Raw genomic sequence first — 20044 nt, 5'->3', positions numbered from 1 at the left:
TCAAGAAAACATCACACACCAGTAACGCCTTTTCCCAGATGTCTATACATGTAATGATACACAGGTTCACAGGACATTGCTGATACTGACCTAGAAAAGTGTATGTGTGGTAAAATCCCATTTTGTCAAACTAAATATAAGTATATATATGCACACATGGAATTCTAGAAATAAATACACGTAGATTTCTGGATGGTGAATTAACAAGTAATTGCTTTAAACTGAGGGTATTTTTTTCCAGTAATTAGCACATACTGCTATACTTACATAACTTCTAACAAAAATTAGAAAAAGCTTAACTGAAAGCAGCATGTTACCATTACGAGTGTTCTTGAAATACACAAAAATACAATTACATCAGAACCCTCACACACTGCTGGTGGGAATATAAAATGGTATAGCCATTTTGGAAAAGTCTTGCGGATCGTCAAAAAGTTGCCATTTTTACCTAGAAATTCCACTCCTAGGTATATATCAAAGGGAAATGAAAACATATCCACTCAGAACCTGTACACAAATGGTCACAGCAGTTCCAAAGAGCCAAAAAAGTGAAAACAAACCCAAATGTTCATCAAGTGATGAATGAATAAATTGGGGGATGCCCACCGGGGTATCACTTCGGCTGTAATAAAAAGAGTAAGCACCGACATGCCACACGACGGGCAAGACCTGAAGACATACTAAGAGAAAGCAGTGAGACACAAAAGGGCACGTACGGCATGACTTCATACGGTATGAAAAGTCCAGAATAGGCGTATCTGCAGACAGGAAGCAGGGGCGGGAAATGTGTGGATTGGGGACAAGAGCTAAGGGGCACAGGCTGGCTTTTTGGTGTGAAAATGCTCTAAAATTGCAATGGTGGTTGTGTAACGGGATATACTAAAAAACATCAGACTGTACACTTTGAAATGTGTGGTGTGTGGACTACAGATCAGTAAAGCTGTTACCAAGATTATAAAAGGGATTGCAGATGAAGGATCCTCGTTTTTAAAAGGTTGAAACTTAATAGCCATTCACTGAGAATAAATCAAAGGCAAAATTCTGTTGTGATCCAACAAATGTCCACAAGATGGCACCAAAGCCTTGATTAATCTACCCTCCTTCCTACTTGGGAAGCAGGTTCCTGGGGTTTGGAAGGTGGGAGGCTGTTTGGGGTGGTTTCTTTTGTTTTTTCTGTTGGGTCCTTTTTTTTTTTTTTTTTTTTTTAAATTTAACAAAGTTATTGAGTCGTTTTTTTCCAACTTTACCCAAAACAAATGTGAGAATCCACTCAAACTGAATAGGAGGAAAATTACAAACCCTGGATGGTACGTGGGGCAGTCACGATAGAAATGGTTTCCCAAGTAATAGCTGCTGGGATGTCTAGCGGATACTGGGTCCCTATCCTCAAAGAGCTCAGCGTATCAAACAGAAATGTGTACACGAGTCACTCTAAGAAGATGCCCTAACAGAAGAACCAATACACACAAATATCATGAGAGCACAGAGAGGAACAATTAATTCAAGGGGTGGGTGAGTGTCCAGAAAGGAGCCAGGTCAAGTGCCAACAGTGACAAGGAGCCAGAAAGGCCAGCCAACCTCTCTCCAGTCCCTGCACACAGAAAGCACCAGCATCCGGACTGGACACGGGACAGTGGAGTCTTGGCGCTCACTGGAAAACACTCATGCTGCTATCTATTCCTATCAGAAATGTAAGATACAGTGCATAAGGAAAAAAAGTAAACACTGAGTGTATACCACCTTTAAAAATGTACTTTCAACCTTTTAAAATGAGATACTTGAGCTTTTATAAATGTAACATTTTTACATTCCAATATATGTGTAATTCATAATTCAAGACTATAAGTGGATTGAGAGACAGTTCTATTAAAGCTTTCACCGTGTCTCACTTCAAATTCTGCACGTGTTAAAACTGGATGAAGGATCTGTATTTGGTTATCTCGAAGCTCCCGATCTCACATGTCTGTGTGACTGGTGGGTAAGTACATCGCTTCAACAGACACAAGCACGACACCCTCCTTACGGCTTCAAGCACTTTCATTAGTTGGTGCGCATACTCATTCCCTGTAACACTGTCATCATCGCTATCTCAGCACTTTCTAAATGGGATGCTTGTGGAGGGGAAAAGCCAGTTCCACTGAAAGTTGCTTCTCTCTGGCAGAAGAGTACATAGACTGCTTTCAACACAATTTGGCCTTCACACACAGTTGACACCACAGTCATCAAAATAATACCATTTTCCAATACATTTTCTTCTTGGAAAAGCCATACAGTGAGTGCCCCCCTTCGACCCCTCCATGTAGGCTAGAAACAGCAATCAATTTCTACGGGAACAGACTTGCATTTGGATTAATTAGGAATTCCAGTATAACCAAGTCATTGATAGGAAAAGCAAACGAAGTATCCAACTTGTGTCTCAGATATCTACTATAAGAAAGTTACCTGAGCTGCAACAAGTACTGGATGCTGGGACCATAAATCCCATTTTAGTGGCTTAACAATTTGGACGATACTAGGGATCTTAAGCACCTAGCTTTTCTCTTTTAAAAAGCTCAGTGCAATCTTTTAATTTCACAAAACGTTTCTCAGGAGGTTTATATTCTACACTTGTCATATTTTGCAAAACCCTCAAGTGACATTTTCAACTCAGGATCCCAATACAAAGAACAGACTTTCATCTAGCCTAAGCTGTCTTTCACCAAATCAAATGTGCCTGGTATCACTTCTGATGTAGCTGACATCAGTACTGCCTAAGTTATTAGATGTAAACTATCATTTTTGGATCCTGTGATAAGCTGACCTTTGTTCGAACTTTATTAGATTCAGCATTTTAAGAACGTCAGTTAACGTGGATCCAGACCAGCAGGGACACCTTTTGGGGAGCTGCTCTGCAAGTCCAACAACGTATTTCCTGAACCCCAGAGTTTCCAGGAGGAGCAGAACTGTCTATCAGCTCCGCTCACAGTGTGCTGTCTTTACAGGAAGCCTCCGATGCCTCATTCATTTGTGTTAATTTACCGATTCTGATATGTCATTCTTGGTAGCTTGTTTTGATGCTTCTTCCTAATGAATCTAATGTTCTTCCAGGAAATGGTCTTCTGGATGTCCAGTTAGTGTAATTAGCTGAGTGAAATGACCAGTACTTACAGATTTAGCAATTTTCAGTGAAAACTCCTGATTCAGTAATCTTCTAGAATACTGTTCATGCCTCCATCACCTAATCTGGTATCAAATCATCTGGAATATTTCTCTTCTATTTGCTAAACAGTGTTGTAGTCACCATGGGGCCAATGAACTGAGCTCTTCAAAAACTGTGAGGCCTTGGGCTTAGGGCTTCTTTGCTTCCCGAGATGCATCACCTTTGTAAGTGACCTGACAAAGCCCTCTGCCTCCTGTTTGACCCTGCAGAGTTCCAGCGCTCTCTGCACAAGGCGGGTGTTTGAGGCCAGAGGCTGGTGTGCTTTGTTTGGTTTTCCACCTCCCATCAGGGCAATAAGACATCATCACTCCTTGGGCACACAAATTCAAACCTGTAATCCTCAGTATACTTCCTAATTAGTGAGTTAAGCTTTTTTCCCCATGAGTGTGTTTGTTCCACCTTTAATCAAAATGTTATTCATGAGGGTGGAAAACAAATATTTGTTAAAATCAAATCTATTTAAATGAAAAGTGCCTAAATGTATTGTGGATCTTCATGGCCCTGTCAAATTGATGCATTTAAATAGAGGTCTTAGGTTGTCTGCGTTCTTAAGACTTTTTTTTAACTGCATCAAAAATTCAAATATTAAATAATTCAAATATTCAAATATTATAATAATAATATAATTCAAATATTAAATACAGGTAAGCAAGGGAATGTAAATTGCTAGAGTCACTATGGAGGTTCCTTAACCTAAAACTAGAGTTACCACATGATCCAGCAGTCCTACCCTTGGCATATATATCTGGAAGAGACAAAAATTATAATTCGAAAAGATACATGCAACCCCAATGTTCATAGCACCACTATTTACAATAGCCAAGAAGACATGGAAGTAACCTAAATGTCCATCAGTAGATGAATGGAAACGAGGCCCCCAAACTGTCTGGCTTTGGAAACCAAGGGGAGCTTATGTCCCAGGGACCTGGGGAGTGTAGGGATCTGAGATACTCCTACTGAGGGTCTCACTGGTCCTAGGACCCAGCGCAGAGGCAGCAGTTTAAGTAGTGCCTGGACTGCATGTGAAGGAGACCCGTTTGCTAATTTTTTTTTTTTTTTTTTTTTTTTTGCGGTACGCGGGCCTCTCACTGCTGTGGCCTCTCCTGTTGCGGAGCACAGGCTCCGGACGCGCAGGCTCAGTGGCCATGGCTCACGGGCACAGCCGCTCCGCGGCATGTGGGATCTTCCCGGACCGGGGCACGAACCCGTGTCCCCTGCATCGGCAGACGGACTCCCAACCACTGCGCCACCAGGGACACCCCCCATTTGCTAATCTTAAAGCTTCTGCTGGAGGGGCAGAGACAGGTGGGACTTTCTTCGGGAACGAAGCACCATTTTCCCCTTTGTTCACTCTACCTATACCTTGCTAGTGGAGGTGGGCGCACAGTCTCACTGAACTCACAAGAGTGCCCCGCCCCAGGGCTCTTCACCTGCATCACTAAAGCTGCAGGTGTGTCCCATACTCAACCCTCTCTCCTGCAGCCTTGCAAAAGCCAGCAGATGAACGTGGTCCACACGGGGGCTATCCCTTGATCCCCTGGCCCGGGAGGGCAAGAGTCCTGAGGCCCCACAGGACTGAAACAATCAGAAAGACGGTTCTGGGCAGGCTACCACACCCAGGGCACTGCACAGACAACAGACTGGAACACACCCCCAGCCCACCTGCACAAAAGGGCCCATTTACTTGTCCTAGGGCTTCAACTTGAGGGACGGGCTTAGATTTGCCACACACCTAGAGGCTACAGAGGCGCACTTGGAATGTAGGCAGGGAGGCATAACCCTTGCACCCTCTCTTAGCCTCACCACAGCTCTCTGGTACCTTCCAAGGGGCTTATACACTCATCTGAAGTCATGATTTTTGTAACTGTTGCCTGGGGAGCACCTCCAGATCTCCTGGTCTGGAGGTCAGCACAGTTTACAATTACAGTCCCATGGGACTCTCCCACAGCCCAGAGAGTTCCAAATACAATGAACCCAGAGAGACACACACCAAGACACACTATAACTAAAATGATAAAAGTTACAGATAAAGAGAGAATCTTAAAAGCAGCAAGAAAAAAACAACTTGTTATGCACAATGGAACCCCCATAAGACTATCAGCTGATTTTTCAACAGAAGCTGCAGGCCAGAAGGGAGTGGCGCAATACATTCAAAGTGCTAAAAGGGAAAAACTTCCAACCAAGAATACTCTACCCAGCAAGGTTAATCAGAATTGAAGGAGATTGGGCTTCCCTGGTGGCACAGTGGTTGAGACTGGTCCAGGAAGATCCCACATGCCGCGGAGCAACACGTGTTGCAGCTACTGCACCTGCACTCTAGAGCCCACAAGCCACAACTACTGAGCCCGCACACCACAACTACTGAAGCTTGCGTGCCTAGAGCCCATGCTCCGTGACAAGAGAAGCCACCACAATGAGAAGCCCGCGCACCGCAATGAAGAGTAGCCCCCACTCGCCGCAACTAGAGAAAGCCCACGCACGGCAACGAAGACCCAATGCAGCCAAAAAATAAATAAATTAAATTAAAAATAAATAAATACAAAGGAAAGAACATTTGAATAGTCCTATGTCAACTGAAATGAATTTTAAAAAAAGAAAACAATTGAAGGAAAGATAAAAAGAGTTTTCAAACAAGCAAAAGGCGTTTATCACCACTGAACCAGCCTTACAGGAATGTTAAATGGACTTCTTTAAGAGAAAAAGAAAAACCCCTAGCTAGCAACAAGAAAACATGAAAGTCAAAATGTCACTGATAAAGGCAATATAAAGGTAAAGCTAGATCAACCACTTACAAAGCTAATATAAAGGTTAAAAGACAAAAGTATTGGGTTGGCCAAAAAGTTCGTTTGGAGTTTTCTGCAACATCTTTCAGAAGAACCTGAATGAACTTTTTGGCCAATCCAATAGTACAATTAACTACACCAGATTTGATTAAGGGATATACAAAACAGAAATATGTAAAATATCACATCAAAAACAAAACGTAGGGGGAGGGAATAAAAATACAGAGTTTTTAGAATACACTTAAACTTAAGTTGCTATCAACTTAAAATAGACTGTTATATATATAGGCTGTCATATAGTGAACCTTGTGATTAACTACATAGCAAAAACCTACACAAAAGATAATGAGAAAGAAATCCAAATATAACACTGAAGAATGTCATCAAACCACAAGGGAAGCGAAAAAAGAGAAAAAGAGCAGAGAGGAACTACAAAAAACAATTAACAAAATAGCAATAAGTGTATACCTCTCAATAATTACTTTAAGTGTAAATAGACTAAATTCTCCAATCAAAAGACAGAGTGGCGGAATAGATGAAAAACCAAGACTCATCTACATGCTTGCCTACAAGAGACTCACTTCAGATGAAAGGACACAAACTGAAAGTGAAGGGATGGAAAAGACAGTCCCTGCAAATGAAAGCAAAAAGAAATCTGGGGTGGCTATACTTTTATTGGGCAAAATAGACTTTAAAACAAAAACTGTAATAAAAGGCAAAGAAGAGCATTACATATTGATAAAAGGATCAACCCAACAAGAAGATATAACATTTGTAAATAGTTATACACCCAAGAGCAGCACATCTAAATAAATAAAGCAAATATTAACTGACCTAAAGGGATAAATTGACAGCAATACAGTACTAGTAGGGGACTTTAAGACCCCACTTACATTAATGGATAGAACATCCAGACAGAAAATCAATAATGAAGCATCAGCCTTAAACCACATATATATACAAAACATTCCATCCAAAAGTAGCAGAATTTTTAAATTTTTAAATTTAAAGCAGGGTTTTAAAAAATTTAATTCAACAATACATTAAATGGATTATATACCATGACCAAGTGGGATTTATTACAGGGATGTAAGGATGGTTCAGCATCCACAAATCAACATGATACACCACATTAACAAAATGAAGGATAAAAAACACACAACTGTCTCAACAGATGCAGAAAAAGCATTTGACAAAATTCAACATCCACTTATGATTAAAAACTCTCATCAAAGTGGTTATTTAGGGACCATACCTCAACGTAATAAAGGCCATATGACAAACTCACAGCTAACATTATAATCAATGGTGACAAGCTAAAAGCTTTTCCCCTAAGATCAGGAACAAGACAAGGATGCCTACTCTTGCCACTTTTATTCAACACGGTATCGGAAGTGTTAGCCCAAACAATTAGGCAAGAAAAAGAAATAAAAGGGAAGGAAGAAGTAAAACTGTCAGATACCATATATATAGCAAACCTTAAAGGCTCCACCAAAAATTCTTGGAATAAATGAATTCAGTGAAGTTGCACACACACATACACACACACAGTGGAATACTACTCAGCCATGAAAAAGAAGGAAATCTTGTCGTTTGCAACAATACAGATGGACCTTGAGGGCATTATGCTAAGCAAAATAAGTCAGAGAAAAACAAATACTGTATGATTTCAGTCATATATGCAATCTAAAAAAATGAAACAAATGAATAAAACAACACCCATCGACTGTTGGTTACCGGAGGGGAAAGGGGTGGGGGGGGCAAAATGGGTGAAGGGGGTCAATTTTATGGGGACAAATGGTAATCAGATTTACTGTGGTGATCACTTTGTAGTGTATACAAAGACTGAACTATCATGCTTTACACCTGAAACTAGTATAATACCAATTTTACCTCAATTTTTCAAAAAACAGTAAGCTAAGATAACCATCTGTAAGGCAACCAGGGTTTGTCTTCCCCCACATTCCACAGGCCTGTGGTTCTCAAAGTGTGGTCCTCGGACCTAGTGGATTAGAAACCGGGGTGGGCCAGGTATCCTGTATTATAACAAGCCATCCAGATGATTCTGATGTAACTCGAGTCTGGGAACCCCTGCCATAGGCCATACAATGTGGTACTCAAAATCTGTCATCAGCCACCCCGAACTAGAAACATCCGTTGCCTCAAGTCTAAATAAATTTAAAAAGACAAGAACCTCAAGGTCATGCACAAAGCTGATTTATGTCAAGGCAGAACAGAGCCTAACTTTTCTACTTGGAATTTCTTACCTGGAGGGATATGAAGCCTATATAACAGTTTAATTTTCTCATTCATTTCTCCATTATACATAATATCTGCAAAATCCAAAAAGAGAGAGAGAGACTGAGTACATGCAAATGGTTTAAGTACATGTGTCAGGACACAAAGTCACTGTAGAGAGAACGTAGTAAGGTCAGTGTCTGTTGACCTGACACTTCACCTACTGCTACCCAGACAGTGTGTACCTGAAAGGAAAATGTGAAGGGTAGTGACTGGTGACTGCTGAGCGGCAACATAACCTCAGGAATTTTGTCTGGCCTCATACCTTCTGAAAGATTTTAATTTTAGCTGCAAGAGTTAGGAATGTGCGGGGGGGGCGGGGAGGGATAAATTAGGAGGCTAGGATTAACATATACACACTACTATGCATAAAATAGACAACCAACAAGGACCTACTGTAGAGGACAAGGAACTATACTCAATAGTGTGTAATAACCTATAAGGGAAAAGAATCTGAAAAAGAATATATATATATACACACAACACACACACATATGTATGTATAACTGAATCTCTGTGCTGTGCACCTGAAGCTTACACGATATTGTAAATCAACTATACTTCAATTTTAAATTTATTTTTTTTTTTAAAATGTGTCTCAGGACACATTCCTAACAAGACACCACCACACCCTGGGTGCCCAGGAGAACAAGGTCAACAACCATGTATGTTGAGAGCCTGGGCTGCCCTCCCACCACCCGCTTAGGAAACATAAAAGTGGTCACGAGAGGAGCCTGCAGAGGGACTTTTAAAATCCCCAAATCACGGCAGGCGACTCCCAAACCCATTTCACTGAGTGGATGTGCCTGCGTGACAGTCTACTTGTCTTGTGTTCACAGACTCACGTCCCAAATGAACTCACTGCAGGAAAGACCCCCAGAGTCATACCGAGACAGCTCACGAATGCTTTGAATTCGATCAGATGGTCCATGTTTTCATCCAGGAGCCTGAAAGTCCTTTCAGCGAGGATTTCTGTGTGGGCCCCGCAGGTCCACGGCGAGACGAGCTGAAACAGGCGTGCAAACTGCCGGGCGTCTATGCGGTACTGCTCCGCGTAGGGCCTGCTGGGGTCATGGCGCAGGGCCACGGGCCTGGGCTGCTCCCAGTAGCAGCTCATCATGTGTTCTCTCTAACAGGGGAGCGAGAGGGGTCTGTGAGGGGCGGCGGCCCCCATGGGAGGCCGCACACGTAAAGGCCAAAGCCAACACAGCCTTCTCTCCTGACTTGCTTTGCCTCGTAAAATTCAGTATTGAATAAGCAACATTATAAAACAAACAAATGAAAAAATTAACTCACAATCTCACCACTCCAACCAGAAATGTAGTTACAGGTAACCCTGTAGTAACAAGCAAAAACTTTTTCCTTTTTATTAAGGTTTCTTTTTTCATTGTAGCAGAATATACATAACAAAATTTACCATTTTAACAATTTTTAAATGTACAGTTCAGCTGCCATAGTTTTGTTTTGTTTTGTTTAATTTTGGCCACACTGCACAGCTTATGGGATCTTAGTTCCCCGACCAGGGAATTGAACCTGGACCCACAGCAGTGAGAGCGCAGAGTCCTAACCACTGGACCGCCAGGGAACTCCCCTGCCATAGTTTTAACTACTGAAATCATACAATTTTTATTCTGGTATTTTTTCTTAAATCATATTATTTGAAAGTCAGAAAGTACTAGACAAATCTATAGGATACAGAAGAAACTATTTACCCTGGTAACCTGTGAGGATGGAAAACGGGGGCAGGGACCCAGATGGAGAAGCAAGCTTTTTTATATGTTCTGAATTTTCAACCACATGAATATATTAACAATTCAAAAAAGTAAAAGTAAAAAAAGCAAAGGCAATTTGAAGTCTTGGGAATAGACTGAAAACTAAAGCAATCAAAACTGGCCCTGTCGCCTAGGACCAGGTTAGCCTCTTTAGAATGTTTCTTTTACACCTGTACTAAATCACCTCTTGGGACATCTCAACTCACTTGAAATAGTTCCCAATGACTGCAGGGTTCTTCACGATTTCAATGCCCTCTGCCCATAAGGATGGCACAGAAACAAGTACAGATGCTATAATATCCAAGTGCCTATCCTTGGATGGAAACCAAAATGCCATCTATAATTTTACTGCATATTCTCTGGAGCCATGTTCCTTAAATAGCCTTTGCAGAATCAGGAAAAGTATCATAAGAATGTTCAAGTGTGAAACAAAGGTCTGATGAATTCCCATTCCTCAAACCCAAGACACACTGTGAATTTGCGTGTATATCTGCCACCCTGTGATGCTAGAGGCCCTCAGAATCCTACCCAGAAGAAAACAGTTATAAAGGCCAAGGACTAGCACAACCAGTTTACACAGAATCCTACAGAAAAGTCAATATAAAAACAGGCAAAGAATATGAAGAGATGATACAAGAAAGTATATGATTAGCCAATAAACTTATGAAAGGGTACTCAACCTCACTAATGAGTAAACAAATGTTAAGTTAAAATGAAATGCAATTTTCTACACAACTAGTAAAATTTTAAAAGATCCATAATGTTAAATGCTGGGTGAGTGGGAAACATAGGAAATGAGCACCCTTAGGCATCATCAGTAGAACTGAAATTTGAAAAATCTAAAACGCTTTAGCAATAGTGACTAAAACTTGGTTTGTGCATCCCTAAGGAACCCATCCTACAGAAACGGCAGCACAGGTGTCCCAAGAAAGGCACAAGCATGCTTGATACAGCACTGTTTATAAAGCAGAAAAAACTGGAAATGAGATAAATGTCCCTCAGCAGGTGAATGGTTAATAAAGTATGGTTAAGCCCTACCATCAAATCCTGCAGCCATTAAAAAAGAACGAGAAAAGATCTGTACATACTGAATCTACAAAAATGTCACAGGCACTGTTTCAGGTCCTGAGTATTTCCAAAAGTAGTCAATGACATCAAGTGTGTATTATATTGTTCCCATCTTACTTGAAGAGAGAAGACTAATGAAGCTGTTTTCAATTTCAGAGGATAAGGGACAGACATCGCAAATCTAAATTTACGTAATTTAAAACATTGCTTTATAACCTGGACGGACCTCGAGGACATTACGGTAAGTGAAATAAGTCAGAGAAATACTATATGATCTCATATGTGGAATCTAAAAAAAAAAATAGCAACATGGGCTTCCCTGGTGGCACAGTGGTTAAGAATCCACCTGCCAATGCAGAGGACACGGGTTCGAGCCCTGGTCCGGGAAGAACTCACATGCTGCAGAGCAACTAAGCCTGTGCGCCACAACTACTGAGTCTGTGCTCTAGAGCCCACGAGCCACAACTACTGAGCCGCGTGCCACAACTACTGAAGCCCACACGCCTAGAGCCCATGCTCCACAACAAGAGAAGCCACCGCAATGAGAAGCCTGCGCACTGCAACAAAGAGTAGCTCCCATTCGCTGCAACTAGAGAAAGCCCGTGTGCAGCAACAAAGACCCAACGCAGCCAAAAATAAAATAAATTCAAACAAACAAACAAACCCAAAGTCATAGAAAAGGATCAGATTCGTGGTTACCAGAGGCTGGGGCTGGCCGTGGGTGCGGGTTATAGAACGGGGTGAAGGGGGTCAAAAGGTACAAATCTCCAGTTATAAGATAAATAAGTCCTGGGATGTATGTACAACACGACAACTATAGTTATCACTGCTGTACGGTATATTTGAAAGCTGCTAAGAGAGTAGATCCTAAAAGTTCTCGTCACAAGAAAAAAATCATTTTTGTTCTTTTTTTTCGTATCTATAAATTTATGACATGATGGATGTTAACTTACTGCGCATCATTTCGCAATACATGTAAGTCATTATGCTGTACACCTTAAACTTAGTGCTGTAGGTCAATTATACCTCAATAAAACTGAAAGAAAAGAAAGAACTGCATTAAGGCATAAAAGAAAGATTGCTTTCCATTCAGAATAAAAATAGATTTCATTACGTACACACTGTTCATCTTTAATAGGAAAGAGTACGTAAAGAAGACAGAGCAGGCTATTCCTTGTTGACATAGAGAATGGTCACACCTGTACGTTCCAGGCTTCGGGAAGGAGGCAATGAAGTTAAGGAATGGACTCCTTAATAAGACCCTATCACATATTTATACAACAATGTAAGGGTATCTCTATGTGGCCCTTTCCCTTGGGAAAACGAATTTCTGATTCAAGAGACAAGAAGAGATGCATGTAAAACCCAACTAGGGACCATTATACCTCACAGTACTTAAAGAAGCATTAAAATATAAGAGGCCAGATTATGAAAGCCAAGGGCATTCAGGGAAGGTCAGCAGCAAGGGGGCAGTGGGAGCGGGGGAGGACAGCCTGAGGGGGGTTCCGTGGCGGTGAGGATGGCTCTGGGCACATAAAGGAGGTACCTCAGGCTGTATGACGGAATTAGACACCATGATGATGACGCTACTGTCCTGGAATTTCTTTTGGAAGTGCATTTTGAAATTGGTCTTGTATTTATAGTTGAAGTTTATATTCATAGTTAGTCCTACACAAATGAAAGGCCTGCAGAGCTAAAAAAAAAAAAAATACGAAAATAAATTTCACCCACATTGTTCACAGAAAAGATAGAAATAGGACACAGGAAATAGCTGTCTGTCTTCTTTAAATACTCCTTGTATGAAAGATTAATGATACAGTTAGTACTTAATGAAACTTATTTTTATGATGAATTTAAGGCAGTCTCTTAAGTCATATAAATTCAAATGTGAGACGTCTTATTCTCTCAAATTGAGAAGTTAGCCCTAAATAAATCAAAGATGTTTTATGCTAAACAACACGTTTGTTAACCTGCTTTTGTGTTTCTAGTACTCCCTGTTTTTCCTCCTTGAAAGTCAAAGAGAGGTGGCGGAGTGGGACACTAAGTCACCTCTGGCTTCGTATTTTCTCTTCGTGCAACAGAGGAAACTATAAAACTTGAAACCCGGTGATGTTTACAGGAGACGTAGCCTGAGGACTCATCACGCATCCCGCTGACCAGGCGTGAGGAGTGCCGGGAACCTACTAAGCCAGCCACCATGTCAGTGACCACAGGGAGACGTGACACGACGGCCCCAGGAAGGGTCAGACAGTATCTGCGGCTCTGCTCAGGAGACCTAAGTGCTGCTTAAGATTATCTTGAGCACGCGGCCATTTGAGTGCAGAAGTGCTGGCGGCTCAGAGGCCCCACCAGGACAGCTCCGGTGGCCGACTCCTCCGGGCTGGCCTGCTTTCTGCGGCTGTCTTCTCCCCGCTTCACTGTCAGGCTGTAGGGAGTGGGTCCACTGTCTGCCTCTCTTCCCCATTTTTACTGACTGTTTCGAGCAAGAGAAAAGGCACCTGAAAATGGTCTTTGCAGGGTGATTTAATTCAGCAAGTCTTCCACCTACATATCCAAATAGTCGAAATACAGTTTAGCATGGTAAGTATGACCAACATGACAGGTTTTAAATGATTTAAAAATGAGTAAGACCATAGGGCGATGTGAAAAAGTGTTAATGACAGCATCAGGGGAAAACAGAACATAAAGTAGCAGGCAGACCAGCCACACAAACACAAGAATATGGACACACGTCATGTGGCTGAGAGGTTATGATTAAAAAGTATTTGAGGTGATACAGGGAATTGTATTCAATATCTTGTAAAAACCTATAATGAAGAAGAATATACGTATGGGACTTCCCTGGTGGTCCAGTGGCTAAGACTCCACGCTCCCCATGCAGGGGGCCCGGTTCGATCCCCTGCTCGGGGAACTAGATCCCACGGGCATGCCGCAACTAAAGATCCCGCATGCGGCAACTAAAAAATGAAAAAGATCCCGCATGCTGTAACGAAGACCCCGCACACGGCAACAACAAAGATCCTGCGTGCCACAACTAAGACCAGCCACAGCCGAACAAATAAATATTTTTTAAGAAAAGAATATATATACGTATAACTGAATCACTGTGCTGTATACCAGAAGCTAACACAACATTGTGAATCAACTATACTTCAATTTTAAAAAATAATAATAGAAAAAAGTATACGAGGTGATAATTTCAATAAGGGTCACTGTTGCATCCACTATTTTTTTTTGTATTTTTTTAAATAAATCTATTTATTTTTGGCTGCGTTGGGTCTTTGTTGCTGTGCGAGGGCTTTCTCTAGTCGCGGTGAGCGGGGGCTACTCTTCATTGTGGTGCGCAGGCTTCTCTTGTTACGGAGCACGGGCTCTAGGCGCACGGGCTTCAGTAGTTGTGGCACGTGGGCTCAGTAGTTGTGGCTCACAGGCTTAGTTGCTCCGCAGCATGTGGGATCTTCCCGGACCAGGGATCGAACCCAGGTCCCCTGCACTGGCAGGCGGATTCTTAACCACTGCCCCACCAGGGAAGTCCCTGAATCCACTACTGACTGGGGACTCGGCCTAGGGCAGTGAAGGACGTGTCCCCAGCACCGAGGGCCTATCAGCCGAGCGCAACAGCATCCGTGCTCGGGCCCAGGAGGCACGGCCAAGCCAGAGCTGGCCGGGGGGCCGCTCCAGCCTCGCTGCCACCCAACAGGCACATGCCGACCCCTCCAGTCTCTGCACCCTCCCGCAGGCAGGCGATGACATCAGCTGGGGTCTGGCTCAGGGCCTGTCACTCCCTCATCCTCCCAGATTTTCCTACCTTGAATAAATCGTAGAGTTCCTCTAGGTCTTCTGGAAGGACTGAGACTTCGGGGATAACGACTCGCAGCTTGAGGAAAGAACAAACGGCCATGGAGTGAACTCTGCCTGCCCCTGGGAGGACCAGAGGCCGAGAGGGCGCGTCCCGCTGGGGTGGACGCCAGGCGCCCAGCTCCTCCCGGGACAGAGTCTGTTCCCATCACAGAGATCACTTTATGGCCGCTCTCTCAGGGCTTTTTATCCTCATCTTTTCTGATTCACACGTCCGCGACTCAGGACAAGCATTGTAAGTCCTAATGGGAGTAAACAGTAGCAAGGCTACAGCTTGGGCAGGAAGTTCCTCCTGCACAGCCATCAACACTGCAGGCCCTCGGTGCCGGGCATGCGCTATACTGTCCCTCATTTAAGCCCACACGGTGGTTAGTATTATCCTCATTTTACAATCGGGGAGACCGAGGCTCACAGTAGTTAGTTTGCTCACAATCTGTCTGACTCTCAAACTAAACCCACGCTCTTTCTCCACCAGCTCACCCTGTCAAGTTGTTAATTCAATGCAAAAAAAAAAAAGCTGGCTTTCTCCTGTTAGGAGACCAGCAGGGCACCCAGCCCAGGTCAGCACCTGGCCGCCAGGAGCAGTGGTTCCCAGGAGGCCTCTACTCACCACATTCTGCTTTGTGGTGTCTTCGTGGCCCTGCAGGACCCGGATCCTGTGCTTGCAGCGCATGTGCTCGATCTGAGCCACAGACTGGTCTCCGAATTTCTGCAGGGAAGGAAGGGTCCACTCACTCACAGAATCCCTTATGCGTCCATACAGGAAACAGAAGTAGCCTGGAAAACCTCCCTGGAAGTCCATCTCCCAAGAGAGCTGGGGTGGGGCAGGGATGGGGCCCAGGTACCTCGTAGGAGTCCCGGATCAGGTCGGCAATGTCGGTCATAGGACAGGGCTCCTGGTCATCCGAGAAAAAGGCATGGTGGCTGCCTAGCGGGGGTCCAGGGCTATCCTCGTTCTTGATGTGATCCAGAAACCTGGGCACACCACCCACCGGAAAAGCACAGGTTTACCCTCCCCTGGGCACCATGCGACACCTGCCTTCACAGGGGCCCCTGGACACGTGGCAGCAACTGTCAAACCAGCTCGTCTGCCTCCAAACGGTGGGAGGAGTGCCAGGCAGCAACTGCTACACTCATTTTAGAGAAAACGAGAGACGTGCGTGAAGCCAGACTTGTGGACCTGGGCGCAACAGGAAGGTTTCCCAGGGTCTGTGACTCTCCAGGGACATAAATACAAAATCCTGTGCATACTGCAATTTTAAGCTTCCACAGTATTCTGAAAAGGAGCTTTTCATTTGTCATCCAACTTGCCCTCAGCTCCAAGGGACCCGGGTTCCCGTCCTCAGCTTTGCGGGACTTTGCCTTCCCTACAACGCACCATCCCCTATGCACAAAATGTCCAAATCCTCCAGCTGGCGGCCTGAGGCCCATGTTTTCCCGTGTCCGCCTGCCCACCCCCGTTCAAGGCCACCATGAGTCCCTCTCGACTAAGGACACTTGAACCTGCTCAGAGAAAGGCACCGATACCCTCACCCCTCCTGCCTCTCACTTGGCGGACAGGAGCGAGGGAAGGCAGACTCCTCACCGCACACGGGTGACGGGGCTGCCTGATGGCCTGGCCCTGGGGGCACATGGGGTGACAAGTGGTAGAGTGGAAGAACTCCCACAGCGACAGCCCGGCTGCCTGGACCTGCCGCCTGGCTCCTGGAGTCCCGCTGCTGCCCCTCCACCCCAGGCGGTCCCCACCTGCTGAGGACCATCAAGGCCTGGCTGTCGTCCTTGCTGCTGCACAGGTCCTCGGCGTTGGCCTCCAGCACGGCCAGCCCCAGCTGGAAGATGGCCTTGATGCCATCGTAGAAGAAGCAGTCGACCACGTTCACCGCGCTCTCCAGGGGCATGATGCTGAGGAACAGCGTCAGGAACCAGGAGAGGGAGATGGACGCCAGGGCCGAGAGGTCGTGCATGTGCTCCGCCAGCTCAGGGAGCTGCTCCTTGATGAGCTCCTCGAAGACCGATTGGTCCACCTGGGCCCCTGGGAAAGGAGGCCACAGAGATGGGGGAGAGAGTCACTCCCTCCAAAGTCAGCCCCAAATTAAAACAACTCTGAGATACGCACAACGATGAAACGGGACTGGAGGCCAGAAAAGGACTTACACTTAGTTAGTTCACTGGTTTTTGATGTTTTGACCAAGGTAATTCTATGGGGAAAGGACAGTATTTTCAAAAAATAGTTGTGAATTGGGACTTCCCTAGCGGTCCAGTGGTTAGGACTCGGCGCTTTCACTGCTGTGGGCCCGGGTCCAAACCCTGGTCAGGGAACTCAGATCCTGCAAGCCACACAGCATGGACAAAAAAAAAAAAAAAAAAAAAGTGCCGAATCCAGTGGATATCTGCATGGCGTGGGGAAGACAGGAAAAAGGCAAAATTTCTTAGGACACAAAAGCATTAACCATAGAAAAAAATTACAAATTGGACTTCACCAAGATTAACGACTGGTGTTCTTCAAAAGAGACCATTAATGAAATGAAAATGCAAACTTCAAACTTGGAGAAAATATTTGCGATACATATACCTGACAGAGGTTTCATAATCACAATAAAGAACTGATGCAACTTAGTTGTAAGAAATCAATGACCAAATCTTTTTCTAAAAAGAGGTAAAATTTGGACACTTCAAAAGTGATGATAAATAAATGGCCAGTAGGCACAGAAAAACAGGTGCAACGTCATTAACAATTATCAGAGAAATGCAAATTAAAACCATCAGGACATTCCATTTCTTACCCACTAGGATGGCTAAAATTAAAAAGCCAATTCCAAGTGCTAACAGGGATGCAGACCAACTGGAACTCTCACACATTGCTGGTGTGAGATAATATGAAGGCATTTCATCCACTTTGGAAAACTGACAGTTTCTTATAAAGTTAAGCATTCATCTAACTATGACCCAGGAATTCTACTCCTGGGTAAAGACAAAGAAAACTGACAATATACATTCCAAAAAGACTCATACATGAATGTTCATTGCAACTCTACTTATAATAGAAGAAACTGGAAACTCAAATGTCTATCAACAGGTGACTGGTATGAATGTACAGTGAAATACTACTCAGCAATGAAAAGGAACTGCTGACGCGCCAACAACGTCGTGTTATGCGAAGGAAGCCAGAACATTCTCTATTATTATGTTTATTCCAAGTTCAAAAATAGGCCAAGTTCATCTGTGGTGACAGAAGTCAGTACCAAGCGTTGCATGTGGCAGGGAAGAGGCAGAAGGGAACTTTGTGGATTATGGAAATGTTCCAAATGTTCTACCCTGTATTGCGGTGGTGGTCACATTATCATGGAGGGTCTACTGATCACTGTTGAGTACCATCTGCCCCATAGCAACACTCCTCACCCAATGAGGGCTTGGACAACATGCTTCCCAATGACCGCGAGGTTCTGGTTACTCCTTGCTGCTCTGTACAACATTAAATACCTCGCGTGATATGAGGTGAAAAGGGAAGGAAACCAATTAACCACTCAGGCACAGGAGGGGGCAGAGGAAGACAGTCAGAGGTCACCAAAAGGCCGCCTCCTTCCCAGCCAAGCCCCACCCCACCTTCCTCCGAGTGGTCATCGCACTCCCTTGGTCCTTAGACTTCAGCCTTCAAGCATCTTCTTCCTGCCTTGTCCCTACATCCACTCCTTTGCCAAATTCCATCTCGAATTGGTTCTTTTGTTTCTGTTCCCATGGCTGCCGCCCTAATTTTAGGCCATCTCCATCTCTCATTCTGGATTACTAAAAAGTGTCCCTAAGAGTATCACCAGGCCAGAGCAATTTTCATGTCCTTTTCCCCACAAGGAGGTTGCTGGACCACAGAGAGGATGCAAATTCCAATCTCAACCGCACAAAGGACAGCAGCTCAAGTGCTTGAGCACTGATGGGTCAAACACAGGTTTGCCCAGAGCCCAGGCAGCCATAAATGTGCTTTCTTACGATCAAGCTGTAAGCGAAGCATTTTCCTCCTCTGCCCTTCACGTCGGCCCTCAAGGGTCTCCAGTATTGCTCTACTCCCCTCCTCTCCTGTCTGTACAAACTCCCTGGGTACCAGGAGCAGACCCCCTCCCTTTCCAGGCCTCAGCATCAGTGAAAAATCTCTTTGGTTTTCACTTTTTGATTTGCTTTTTGCGCCTAGGTTTTTCTTTCCTGAAGTTCAGTTATCCACATAATTCGTTTGTTCTTTATCCAAAACCTGTAGGAGTTTGTGGCAAGAGAGCAATCAGGTTGCCACATTCCACTCTTTTGCCAAAACTGTGCAGAGAATTACACTAGTTAGTTTTGCAAATTCAAGAGTCAAAACGGTGTTTGTGCAGAGACTAGCTGAGTGGCACAGGGGACTTTATAACCAGGACTGGTGATCAACATCTCTGCCCTGGCTCGGTCACTACCCCTGGGTACAGAGGGGGAGGAAGGAGGCAGTTACCAATGACTCGATGGTTGAAGTAGTCGGGCAGCATCCGCTCACACACAGCAACCAGCAACCAGAAGGCTTCCTCCTCCTCGGCGTATAGCAGCAGAAGGGAGGTCAGGATGTTCATGGACTGCTCAGGGGGTTCGCAGGGGAGGGGACAGTTACTGACGAGGCCACACAGTGCCACAGAGACATTCAATAACACACAAGTCCAAGTGATCCGCAGAAGTCAAGACTGCATGATGAGAGACCCAGCGTACCCACCCACAGCGACACCGAGCCGGAACGACCACGGTGTCACCGTGGCCTCACAAGACACACCGGGCTGAGCGACCAGCCACTGCTCCACCCCTGAGCCCACGGTGTGATGCTGGATTGGGCTGTGAGCACGCCTCAGGCTCAGATCCCACCCAGCTGTCTCTGTGTCTATGTTCGGACAGAGACACACACACACACACACACTCACCCACTAATTTCGCTTACGCACAGGAGACAAAGTTTAAAATCCTCTGTTTTTAAGGGTCAGTAGCTTCTCTCACCCAGCCTCGTGCCGGGGTTTTATTTTGTGCTTGCTTACCACTCGGAGGGTGTCTTGCCTCCACTCGTGCAT

The 20044-nt window shown here is 44.5% G+C and overlaps 1 protein-coding gene across 3 annotated transcripts in view; it reads right to left on the bottom strand.

Moving 5' to 3' along the window:
- The window catches only part of TBC1D8 (TBC1 domain family member 8), a 121682-nt gene that overhangs the window by 3205 nt on the left and 98433 nt on the right, over positions 1-20044 (bottom strand). For 2 of the 3 annotated variants that reach the window (XM_079940673.1, XM_079940674.1), the window contains 8 exons: positions 19447-19564; positions 16725-17010; positions 15824-15953; positions 15589-15687; positions 14929-14997; positions 12667-12813; positions 9169-9409; positions 8250-8315 (listed from right to left, as the gene is read on the bottom strand). In XM_079940673.1, the coding sequence (XP_079796799.1) occupies positions 8250-8315; positions 9169-9409; positions 12667-12813; positions 14929-14997; positions 15589-15687; positions 15824-15953; positions 16725-17010; positions 19447-19564 (1156 nt within the window). The remainder of the gene's footprint in view (positions 1-8249; positions 8316-9168; positions 9410-12666; positions 12814-14928; positions 14998-15588; positions 15688-15823; positions 15954-16724; positions 17011-19446; positions 19565-20044) is intronic. The other variant, XM_079940675.1, reaches the window with a different exon arrangement.

Source organism: Stenella coeruleoalba, assembly GCF_951394435.1.
Source record: "Stenella coeruleoalba genome assembly, chromosome: 13".
Classification (NCBI taxonomy): Eukaryota; Metazoa; Chordata; class Mammalia; order Artiodactyla; family Delphinidae; genus Stenella; species Stenella coeruleoalba.
Note: the sequence above shows the minus strand (reverse complement) of the source record. Positions and strands in the feature narration are given on the sequence as shown.